This window comes from Opisthorchis viverrini, assembly GCF_000715545.1.
Source record: "Opisthorchis viverrini unplaced genomic scaffold opera_v5_128, whole genome shotgun sequence".
Classification (NCBI taxonomy): Eukaryota; Metazoa; Platyhelminthes; class Trematoda; order Opisthorchiida; family Opisthorchiidae; genus Opisthorchis; species Opisthorchis viverrini.
In genome coordinates, this window is record NW_008751782.1 from 645,392 (window position 1) to 658,438 (window position 13,047).

The window sequence follows — 13,047 nt, forward strand, 5'->3', positions numbered from 1 at the left end:
ATCACGGTCCAGCTAAATGACATTTGATAGACCAACCAAGAGGAATACATGTACTGTCCCTGTAATAAATATGATTTCGGGTCATCTAAACCAATAAATGTTCCAAGTTATTGCATAGTTGGTGATCTGTTTCAATCTTATCCAAAGCTTTGAAAACTTGCAATTGTATGCAGGAATTCGAAAACAGACACCACCAAAGAACGGGTGTATTATTGGTGTTTCTAGGCTGGCTGCTCTACTTTCGGACACATGCACAAATAGTGTTTTTTGCGTAATTGCGCTTTTATTCCTTGCCAAGTCGCTGATACACATATCCTTTCGGACAATTTCATAAAGTCCGGGATTGTTTTGACTGAAAAGCAATCCTTTTAGCTCCAAGAACCACGTTCCACAATTGCATTCCGGTGGAACTCCACCTGAGGATCATTTGAAAGAACGCCGATTGCGATGGATAATTTTTTTGGAATTATATAACCGCACTGCGGGATGATGAGTTTTCAGTATGTTAATCAAAGAAATCACATCTGTGTTGGGAAGCGTTTTACTCTAACTCAGACAGACAAACTGGTTTGTTACGGATGTGCCTGATGGTTGTGAACTACCCTGAGAATCACCGTGAAAGAACAATCGAATCAACCACATGACCAGTGGATCCAACCATTCATGGGACTATGTATGTTTTGGACCGCCGATGTGTTGAATGGTTCGTTTATCATCACGACGTGCAAAACTGCTGGTGGAGTTAAATTTGTCGTCCAATGTATGAAAAACGTTGAAATGTCACCGGATTCATCGCCCTCCGAACTTAAAGAACTGTCAAGACATATGGGGCCCGCATAGTGGTAAATGACATAAATGCGGTCTTTGGATCACAAACTGTTTTTATAAATTGAACTGTTGGCTTCAGTCTCAGACGTTTCGGTGACAAAAAATCACATTTACCAAAATGGCTAAAACCAAGTAAACATCCATAAAACCTTTGTTGTTACGTTCTACTTGTTTTGCCAACTGGGTCATCCTATCTCGGGACCTGTCACGTTCATGATGGCCACTTCCTAAAGAAGGTCATTGGTACCGGAACACATGCTGTATCTTCAAAAAGGTGATTTGGACGCTGGTGGTTCACCAATTTCTAGCTTAGGGTCAGTCCATGAATCGGAGCCCCTATCAAATCCCAGAGAAAATTTTCTTTGGGCAAAGTAACAGTTGTAAATTTCACGTCACCTGACAACTGACCTCCCTGTTAGAGCATAACTCCTCCAATAATTAGGAGCTCAACCCATTCTCTGCAAGATGCAAACTCATTTGAACGAAACGCCATTAGTGACCTATTACACATATGTGACATGTCATTGCCTTACAAATGCCGTTCACGGCTTGTATCGGGAAAGCTGGCGATCCAGGAGGGAGACAAGTTGGGCTTGGACCCTTACTCCTCTGATGAAGGTTAATTCTGTTGCGAACCTCATATTCGGTTTGAACTCAACACTGAGAAGTGTTCGCATTGTTTGCTGCCGAGTTGGGTCAGTTTTCATTCTGTAAAGATCGATATTCATATTTTGAATCATTCGTCGGTGGCAGTCGAAAAAAATCGTGGTCAAAACACGCCTCTTTGAATTCCTAGCCGCGATCACAAATAGTAAGTCGATTGTTTCTCTTGTGCTACACCTTAGCTCGAATATTGATAGTATGACAGTCTGGAGTAATTGAAGGGGCACTGCGTCTTGGAACTCAAAATCCAGATTTATTGATGTGTTACCTAGTGAAACCTTCCACAGGTATCTCGAAAGAAAACGATATTGCTAAGATCGGGTGCATAGAAAACCTTCTAGGGCCTGTTTAGGAGACAATTCGGGTAGATTGGCTAAGGGAAGTCATTTATCGGGGCTGTGAATACGAAGTGTTTGGTGACCGGGGAAACCGATTCTTCACTCAAAGCACTTAACGCGTTTGTTGCATCACGATTCCGCTGATCATTTTTTCAGACGTGGAATCTTCGAACTTGCAGTATTTAAAATATAAATATTAAGTTTTTCCGATTAGAATTGTTAGGTGTGCCGATAGGAAACCGTATCCCTGCTATTGGCAATATTGGTATGTTTGCCGCTTTCAACTGCAACAACACACCTGCCTGGCAACAACCAGGGCAAACTGTGATCGACATGTCATGCCAGACGAAATGCGCACCCCCTATCCAACACTTAGCTGTGTCCTTCTGTAGCCCTGTTGTCAAGATAAGGTTGTGGTGATTGACGGCAGAATGAAGGAAAACGGAATTCGGTGCAAAATTGGCTTTTGTATCTTTGTTTTACTCTCCCAGCGTCATCAGATGATATATTCGAATGTTTTTCGGTATGTTCCAGCGTGTCAATTGAAAGTTATCCACTAAAATTAATTGCTACTACTTCAGATAAAAATGAAATGCACTCAAAATGGCCGGAGTCTAGAACACCCAATGGACATTAGTCCAGCTTATCTGAAGTGGTCAACACGGCAGACTGCAGGCAGCCGCAAACCATATTGATCTTGAAGCTACAGAAACTTGACGGGGCAAATTTCCACCTACCGACATTGGCGAACAACTGCAGCTCCCGGTCAGCTTCGAATGGTTCAGTGCTCATTGTTTTCCGAGGGTGACCACCTGTGGAGGTGGTGTTTTTCCTGATAATGACTAAATGGTGTCCGCCCACTACCATTTTGTACAATCCACCATTCAGTAAGCGAATGACTTGCTGATCATTGGTTTCATTTTGGTAGTTTGATAAAACCGCGTGGCACATGAGGACTAGCCAAATAACTTAAGCCATCAGTTGGAATTCCCCGAAATTCAATTTACTCTATGGAACAGCTTCCTTGTAATGCAGCCGTCATCGGAACTTGCTTACACTGACTGCTCTACACTTACTAAATCTCCATCTGCTCGTCCCAAATTCGTGCGGACACTAGTTTATCAGAAACTTCAAGATTATTTGCAAGCAGTTAGTCTGCTATTTCATATGGTCAAATGCTTCCCTAAGTATGCCTTCGTTTTTCGGAAAGCTCAGCAACGCAGTGCTTTTCCTTCTTGTCAGGTGCTATCAGGTGAGCGTAGATAAGACTGGTCACGTGATACCGTGGTCAACAGCCTCAGGCCGTTGACCTCAGAATGATGTACCTGCCACCTGGTTCGGTCGACCGATGAATGTTAATTAGAAAATGTGATTGCTGCTGTTAACCGATCAAGAGTATACGCACATGATGAGTGTCGGTCAAATCGAAAAGGGTTGTATGGTTGAGCCATTCGGAAAACGTCTCGAACTTTGCCAAAACATACTGTTATTTGAGCCCCTTATCCGCTAACAGTATGATGGCTTGCGCGCAGTCAAAGCGTTAGACTAGTAAACTATGGTAAGGGGTGTCTGTCGAAGCGTATGGTGCTATCTCCTTGTACGGCCTCGAAAAAGCAAAGCGCACTTGGCTATACGAGAGATCGGGAAGAACAGCTGACCGCGTGGGCAGTTATGAGTTCCTACCATTAGACAATCAGCCTTTCCAGGATGCGTCGGTAGGCAGAGTTCACAATGGGAAGAATGAATGAAGCCCAAAGCAATGTTTAATTGAATGTATTAGAACACCATAGGGTGTTCTGATATTGTGGATCACTTCGCACTAGAATGCATGTCACGAAACCTTACTAGAACGGACGCTTGGGAGGACTGTAAACTAGCCTGTTACAACGGTATGTTCGCCACACAAAGAGTGAGTTTGAAACGACTTGATTGTTTATATAAACTAGCTCTGCTTAAAAGGCACTCGATAAAACTCGTTTGTTTTTCAAGTGTCTGCCATTTGATGTATGGTATACAAAACACCAGTAAGGTCACATGTTTTGTCCTGAAGAGTGCACTGGCTAATCTATCGAGGTGGGGCGCAGAACAAACTCTACCCCAAACTCCAAGGTGATATGAATTGGAATTCAACGAGAACAGCAGTTGACCATTTTGTAAGTACCTCCTATAAATGGCAAGCTCCGAGGGAAGCACTACACTATTGTACTTGTCCAGCGAATCCTCAGAGGTCTTCTGCATTTCAACCACACGAACTCGAGGGAGCGGTCTTGGTGGCTAGAATTCATCTGAAGCACAGAATGAAATTAGTGAGAAGTCGTACCTTATTCGGTCAAGAACGGAAAGCGGGGACATTCAGTGATAGGTCCAGTCGGTTCCATATGCCACTGATACGGTACAGAAAGTGACAATGGGGGACTTTATGTGGATCCCATTTCAAGCGTGGATAAACGTTATGAAGTTAAAACACACCGAGAAGCTATGGTCACTTTTACAAAATGACATTTTGTCGACACCTTCCAGTCTGCATAATTGATTGACGCAAAACCAAAGTGCTGTTGAACTAATACCCACCAACAAGTTGCTTTCTGTTTAGTTCGTGTTTATGCTTCGAAACACCCCATGTTGTACGCTTTGATATGTATGTGACAGATTCCGTCACTTTGATTGTACTTCACTACAGTCGTACAATCAAGCATTTTTTAATCCAGCGTTTTCCGATCAATCAACCGGACGAGTATTACTTCAGATGATGATCACTATGGTGGGAAGTGCACTGTGATTGTGTGTGTTCTAATACCGTTTTTAGCGACTGAGTATCGGAGAACTGTCTGAAGGAAAACGGATAGTGTCCATAAGATGCGTCACAGGGTTACATGTGTGTTGCTGTCAATTCCAGCTCCTCGGTAACCCTTTTTTCCGGTAACGACCAATTTGCCCCTTCATACTGAGAAGGGTCAATAATGCGATCAACAATGCACAACCACTAACTCACCACTACGCTCTCCAATAACGCACTGATGGTGTCACCTCGATTGGTGATGAAACGTTTGCAATCAAATCGCCTAGCTCAGCGAACAAGCCAACGACCATCTACGCTACCTGAGCTACCGACATTTTCCTCTATAAAAAATGTGGTCAACTTTTAATGGGGCATGATCCTCCCACACGTAGAATGCATGGTCCTATCATAATGCGACTGCAGCTTTTACAACTTCTATCGACCGAACTTCTGGGGAGGTAACGCGGCACCTCTGATTCTGACATGTTTTTCTAAAACTAGCTTAATGAAACTGCCTTCAGGCGGCATTACGAATGCTCCAGGGTGAGATCCAGGCATGAGACCAATTGGCACAACTAAGACCGAAACCCAGTAGCCTGAACATAGATAGGTATGTTTGTCTTCCTGTCTAACTGGGTAACAGTTACAGCGACCGTTTTCCTGTACGGAACCAATGGGAAGGAGATGAGGAAGATTGAATCGGAACCAAAGTGCACAAAGCGTAAACGAAGACCAACCCCTCTGGACAGGACTTGAACATGCAAAACCCTTCGCTTACCTGATGAATGCTTTCGCAGACGACTACACATCCTACCCTAGACCGCACAAGTGTTTCTTAATTCTCAAAACAAACTCCTCTGTTAGGGCAATATTCTGATTTCCCTGACGTTTTTCGTTCTTGTAGACAGACCATCCTTGATTGTGAAAATGTTGAATCAACTGTGTTGCTAAGGTTGACTTGCAAACTCCGTTACTTTACACGATCGAGGAACAATCCAGATCATCCAAGGTCTTACACAGCTTCAACATTCAACCGAGAGAGTAAATCAAGCCGAATACAGATTGTGTAACACACCCGCAGTTGGAAATCACGAAACTAGTCGACAGCAGAAAAGCTAAGCATTGATGTAACTGATGATCAAATAGGACACTTACCGGCATAGTATGCCTCACTTCGTTGTCTAGCAGAAAGGTATACTCATTAACTGTGCTATTTCGCGCGCTTTTAGACACTACTGATTGCCTTGACACACTGGAGGCCTAATCCAATCCTACACGGACTTCACCGAGACGCTGATCCGATTATCTATCGTAGGTCACTTGTTTCAGGGCGCATCGTCCGGATCACACACGTGTGGCGCATCACAATGACCAACTCTCATTAGCTGGTCACTATTTCACTAAAGTACACACACTTCAGGTGACCTCTGTCTTAGACAACACAAACCTGAGTCTAGACGCTGGGGTGAGACCAAAATATCCCCGTGTACTTCAACGGGTTAGAGGCACAGGGTCCACCTTTGCCTGTCTTCCGAACGGCCGAAGCGCAGTTGAACTTAGTCAACCCCTGGTGTGGAATGAAGCGCAATCTGATTGGCTGCAACGTCACGAGCAAATGGCACGATTCCAATGAATTGAGACCGATCGCCGTCTGCACTCCTCATTGGCTGCCCTTCGGTAGTTGGCCAAAGGTCACGGCGTCGTCCATGTGGAACCTGATCACATTTTCGGTCAGCTACCTGAATGCATGTGATCCGATATGATTGATCCTCAACAAAGGAACCTCGAAACAGCCGACAAAGAGCAACAAAATCAAAGGGAAAACGATGTCCAACTGCGCTGGCAAGAAGTGATTGATAAGGGTGGAGAAGGGGCTCCGGAGTGGATGAAAGAAGCGGCCGCAAGGAGAAAGGCAGCACAAGAAAAGGAATCCACACTTGCACCATGGATAAAAGAACTCAAATTGAAGAATAAGGACTTAGCACGCAAGGCTGGACATTTGTAACAAGTTACGTGACGGAGGACCGCGTCGCAGTTGATTCTCGAACGTCTATAGTATCACTTTCTATGCGTAACGTGGGAATATTTCTACTTTTTCAAATTTCACCCGTTCAAGGTGCGTTTAACTTTGTGCGGATACTATCTATTCAGCTAGTGTCCAAAAAACTAGACTACGCAAAACGTCTTTTAACAGCTTCACTTTGTACATTTTGGTTTTTCATCAATCGAATGGGATAGTATATGAAGCTTGTTCATTCCGATCTCATGGACCTAAATCACTCAACGAATCGTATTTTCTTAGATTTACTTTACAGCGTCATTTTCGTTACAAAGAAGAAACGTAACTCGGCTTTGTACACTCAGAGTAATCCCAGGAATCTCTCATTAGCTTTATATTTTGTTGGAGAACTGATTTCTGACGCGAATACCGTACAGTTATTCACATTCCGGCTATGAGAGCTTATGCTTAGGCATGCAATCAAACGTGGTTGCATTGGGGGGCCACTTTTTCTGGCCTTCCCATAGGATCGAAAGCAGATAGTAACTGACTCGGCAAGGCTGGGACAGGCCCTGGTTAAGGAACTCGGAGAGGACGCAGACCGGGTTAGGGATCTGTCGAGGATAACCCTCTGCCTAGACGACCATTTTGTCATCACGAGAAACTCCCACTGCAACCCTTAACCTCCTCGATCAAACCGAACCGCGAAGCGATGCGGAGCTGTGGCCTGGGTCTCAAAAGCCTCAAGATGAAACGTTGCAATAGAAACTGCGGCTACTACTGACGCACATCAGCTAGTCTATTGACGCCAAAAATGTGCTTGTGCTGGGCAACGTCTCACTTTTGACACAAAATCTTCATCAGGTCAAGTGACTAAGTTACCAGGTTGGTCGAGAATTTAGGCGGAAGGAGAACCAATCAGGTGTGACTGTCATGTTGGTCCCATTTGTTAAAAAAATCGGGTTTGGGCAGGAATTTGGCGGAGAAACGGGAAAAACTTCAGTGAGCAAATCACTATCAGTAAGTTTCCGAGTGAGCATCGCCTCAAAATTATGTTGTTTCCACAATGAAATTTCAAAGTTTAGGCGCGGATAGACGCAAAGATCATGAAACACGCCCAACACTGGCCACACTGGGTCTAGCATGCGCCTGTTACTTCTATCTCGTCGGATCACGTAATCCTTGTTTGCTGAATTTCCAAGACATCAAATGGTTGAATCCGGTTAGGTTTCGAGCATTCGGTTAAGCTCAGGCTAATCCGATCACGAACAATCAGATGCCGCCTGATGCACGAATCAATATGGTCATGTGACTGCAGCTAGTTAAATTAGTCTTATTGCACATGGTTTGATTTGCATGACCCGTGGTTCGATTCGACCGGCAAAGTTCATCGTGACCTTGGTAGTTAGAGATTTCGCAAGTTGTTCAAAGTACTTGTGTCTAACTTATTAGAGCAATAAAATTCATCTTGAGAGTCCACTCTCCTCATAAGAAACACCAATCGGAAGCATTTATACTTGTTCTTATGTCGAAGTACTGCCTGGTATGTGGTGAGAACAGAAACGCAGCCAAAAGAAACACGAGGCGATAAAGCACTAATTTCTAATGTACATAAGGCTGTAGGACAATTTCAAGCACAGTCACGACCACCGGATTCAATACAAACTCTGCATTTTCAGAAACAACTGAGTTGTGTAAATTAAACCTTTCCTCAAGTACGATGACCTGCTAATTATCGATGTGTTCGGAGCATTGTCCGAATCTGGTGGGAACACCGGATCAGCAATGCTGAAGTTCGTCGAATGGTATTCGAGAGAAATAACTCACCCTCGATAGATGAACTCATCACACTGCATAAGTAGCGCTGGCTTGACCACGTGCTGCGCATGCCAGTCGACCGACGTCCTCGAAGGGCTCTTTTCGCACAACCACGTGAAGGGTAGAAGAGAGCCAGAGGCGGTCAAACAATGACTTGGCAGCGAAGTGTGAGAGCTATTACCAGCAAACTCAGCTGCGCTGGTCATTGCCGTCTTCCTGGATGGAGAGCTCGAGACGGGCCATATCAATGGTTAGAGACATTGTCAGACATGGTCCAGTCGCGCCCTCAATGGCGCTCGTGCATCCAAGCTATTGCATTCAATGCATAGCTTCCTTCCCAATCCCCCCATTTGAGAGTCCGCGTACAGTGTTGTATTTACGCACAAATTTATCAGCTCCCGTCTCCGATGCGCAGCTACCTACCCCACCTCCCCGAATTATCGGTGGACGAAACTGTGGCAGCTACACCAACTGTACGGCAGCTACGCGGTTATTACAGCTGACGATGATGATGATGGCTTATCGCAAGTGGTAGGAAATGACCCGTTTTCTTGAATGAAACATCCTCTGTTTGTCAATGTGGCTTTAAGTTCGCTACCTATTGAAACGAGAGCTGCACCTAACATGGGTTACAAAGCTGTGCACAAAGACTCGTACATCGCTAAGACAAGCAATCTTGATATCTTCAGGAAGAATTGCCATCAGAGAATATAACCCCAACTCGCAACGTCAGTCCAACATCTGTATCCATCTACAGGCTAACAGTCACCCACAGTGTCTTGGTTCGTCCTTGGACAGATAGAACTCACCTCATTTTACTTCAACTAGGAAGCAAAATGAAGTCAAGGTGGCGATAGAAAATCGAGCTCCATTGATTATGGTTGGTTGGATGTGGAACCGTTTCCAGTCCGAGTACATAAATATCTTGTTGAGAGGTTACGACGACCCAATATTTGCTTGGTCATAACAATATTCAAGTGATGTTTTTCAGGAACAAAATGTTCTATTCACAATATGGAAAAGTTGGGATTCTCTCACTCCATTTGCATCATTTGAGATATATCTTACCTGGAGCTTCCGTAACTGAGTTTAAAAACAGTGAAAAGAGCAAGAGAGTATGCTGTTCTACAAAAAGACGAGTACCTGGAGGGGAAGATTTGAAGTCCGCAACATTATCGCTTGATGGCTGGTGTCAAACTTAGCGTTTGGCATCCCTAAAGACTAATATGCAAAGTGAGGTGTTATCGTTCTCTGAGTTGTTACGAGACAAACGCATCTGTTCAACTTTTTGTCGTTTTTATGATGCTGAAAACTTGTTTATTGGCTCCTTATATCCTTCTTGTTCAGCTGTCTCTAGATGTTTGTTCTTTGGTATTGAGTAAGTTGAGGAAGCGGCTCCCTTGTGATAGAATCCTCTAACAAGGTGAACTGTGATTTCAAGCACCGAAAACTTGGTGACCTTATTGATCAAAACTCTTAACCTGCTTCGAATCCTGAAGACCCACAGTCAGTAGAAAAAGAAGCAATCTAAACCCAGGCTCACGTCTACGAACCAACCAAAATATGTGGTTCAGGTATTCAACTATATGGATGGTAAAGATAGTTTGGTATTGGGGACTTAGAAACATCCTTGAGCAAACTCAGAAATCTGTAAAGCTTATCTGACGTTAGGTTGCCTGTCAAAGGTTGGAAAGAAAACATCGTGCTACACCCCCTCCTAATGTATATGGAAAAAAAACGGTGTTTTGAGTGGAGGATAACAGGGAATTTTCAGTCTTTCATCATTGGTATCTGTTTCCAGTATAAACATCGATAGCAGTGAAGTATTTTGGATGAATTCCTACGGGAGTAACTCTACCCCCCCTCTAATGTATATGGAAAAAAACGGTGTTTTGAGTGGAGGATAACAGGGAATTTTCAGTCTTTCATCATTGGTATCTGTTTCCAGTATAAACATCGATAGCAGTGAAGTATTTTGGATGAATTCCTACGGGAGTAACTCACCAAAGACGGACGCACTGGCAACCCGCGATGAATGGCGTAGTCCCCTCTTTCACAAAAAGCACCATTTGCCAACACATGTGTTTAACTGAAGCGGTACAAGGACGGTCAGAAAACGCCCTTGCAACAAAATACGAGTGCCTTAATTAGCCAGTTGCTTCCCATGGGTTACGAGCACAGGATCTCACTAATCAGTAGATAACGGCCGACATGGTCAACTGTAGTATTCTATCAAAAACTTCGTCTTCAGTGGGAAGTTCTTCCTTTCAGGTTTCATTCTTCAGCTACGACGAAAGATGGCATATTTCGCTTTATTGTGCAACTGTCCTCTCTTTCATCCTCTGGTATCGATAAATAGACCTACGTCAGCTGGAAACTCTTCATTTTTAGGCTGCTGTTAGCCGAACAGCTGAAGCAACTGACCAAGTTCTGAGGGCAACCAACCTTCCGGTCTCCGTAACGACTGAACCAATGGAATCAAGCCCTGGGACCGAGTAATTACAGCCACCGTTTTTTATAAGATCAGTATTTTTGCTAGGTGTCAGGCGAATTTGTGGTACTAGTTCGTCAGTGGAATTGCTCTAGTGGTGGAGCGTCAGCCACCGGTATAAGTGCATTACCCTTCCAGCAACCCCATATCACAGAACGCAATCTCAGCCAAAAGTTGACAACTCCACAGCGACCGCTATTGGAATGGTTTGTCAACGATGTCGATCCAATTAGTGGCTATAACGTGCCACTTTTCCTCGAATGATCAGTCTGTGAAAGTTTACGTACCTACTTTCATTTTGGGGGAAAGTACTGCTTCTTGGAAGAAGCCGCTGTCAAGAGCACGTTGGCTATAGAAGACTTCTATTTTTGCTCACATTAGGTTAGTTGGGTGCCTTCGCCGTATCATAAACTAGTTGGTATGACGTGTAGGCGGTAAGAAACCTTTTTCACTACAAACCAAAGTGACTGACTGTTATCAGAACGGTTACAAAACTCTAGTCTGCTGTTGCCTTGTTACTCAAACCGTCAACCGGTCTGATTGGACCAGATCACCACACACACATATGTACACACAAAGTCAGTCCTGTGTATCTTTGTAATGCACTACTCATAAGGTTGCTTAAGATCCGTCGACAGCTCACGACCGGTTGCGCCCTTTTTGGGGCTCATCAGGTAGACACAGTCCCCGGGTTTCCATCAACCTTATGTTCTACTTGAAACCAGGAAACATCACAAGCGAGAGATTCAGCTGGGTTCCAAATGAGTCTCTCGAAAAACCAAATTAGTTTGTAAATGGGTGTATTTCCCTAATTTCGTGCAATTTGGTTTCAAGTAGAACATAAGTTTGACGGAAACTCGGTGAATGCGCCTAACTGATAGTCCCAAGAAGGGTGAAACTGGTCGTAGCCTGCCGACGAATTTTCAGCAACCTTATGCGTAATGCATTACGAATATAAGCGCTTCCCTTGTTTCCACCAAAGGTTACATCCGTTTTATTAGTGCACACAAGCCGAGTGACGGGCAGAATGTCCCAAACCAGGTGGATTAATCTGGGCTGCGCACTTCAGTGCAAATGAATCGTACTGAAGTGCAAACTGACTTTTGTGGATACCTGTGCACATCTGTAAACTGTGAGTGACACGTGAGGACGACTCTCGGTCAGACATTCGCTCAATAAAACTATGCCGGTCTCGGTGGTTCATGATAAACTGAACGATGGATAATGTGGGGATAGTGTGAAACGGAAAGGAACCGTAGTTGCGTAACAAACGGCGTTTCGCACTGTTAGACGGTTATGTCCTAACCAACCTTATTTAACACTTTGAAGCTCCACAGCTACTGATCACAGTATCAGTGAATAATAATCGTGATGTAACAATCCCACCAAAATATACCCCTTACGGAAATATAATTTTACTGCAAGCATTTCTCTCATTAAGAGTCCCATCTAGTAAATAGAACGCTTGAACCACTGAGAAAACACACTGGAGTTCACGAAACATTTGTATGGCCTTCCATAAATCGATAAACGGGATGTCCCGGTGAGACCGACAGTAGACGGAATAGGTTCCCCACACCATGAGCTGACCAGATTCTTGGTCCCCTCAACGGGAAATCTAGTACTTACATTAAAAATGCGTATGACTTTGCCAACAAAGTAGCGGGGGTCACCTTTGAACCAGATGACATCCTTGTAATTTTCGAGCTGACACGTGCTGGTGTGCGGTCATCATCCGAAATCCACTTGACCTCAACCCCCCTCAAACTAAATTGTCGGAGCACTACGAATACATCTCACAGTGGATGAAATAGTGGAAGACAGAAAAGCATACCCGAATCTCACCCAATTCGTTTTCGACTACGTGGTCTGCACTCAAGAACAAGGTCTAGCACTGAGAACTCCAATATTCCCGGTTTTGGCAAATATATTTATGAAAGAATTTGAACAGAGAGCTTTAGCCGGATTCCCATGCACACCTAAGATATTCTGGCGGTATGTAGATGACACTTTTGTCGTGATGAAACGAGATAAGGTTAGTGAGTTTTACAAATATCTCAATGAACTGAGTCCACACATCAAATTTAGTATGGAGTTAGAGTCAACCTCGGGTAAACTGGCCTTTTTAGAC

At 44.0% G+C, this 13,047-nt stretch overlaps 2 protein-coding genes across 2 annotated transcripts; both read left to right on the top strand.

Moving 5' to 3' along the window:
* Nucleotides 1–1,083: 1,083 nt before the first annotated feature.
* Nucleotides 1,084–6,241, top strand: T265_06204 (hypothetical protein; the record flags this gene model as incomplete). The annotated part of the gene is made up of 2 exons (XM_009171412.1): nucleotides 1,084–1,142; nucleotides 5,938–6,241. 2 exons carry the CDS (start codon nucleotides 1,084–1,086, stop codon nucleotides 6,239–6,241), a joined length of 363 nt encoding a protein of 120 aa, XP_009169676.1.
* Nucleotides 6,242–6,367: 126 nt separating this feature from the next.
* Nucleotides 6,368–6,613, top strand: T265_06205 (hypothetical protein; the record flags this gene model as incomplete). Its single annotated transcript, XM_009171413.1, has 1 exon — nucleotides 6,368–6,613. The coding sequence occupies one exon, from the start codon at nucleotides 6,368–6,370 to the stop codon at nucleotides 6,611–6,613; it is 246 nt and encodes an 81-aa protein (XP_009169677.1).
* Between the last annotated feature and the right edge of the window lie 6,434 nt (nucleotides 6,614–13,047).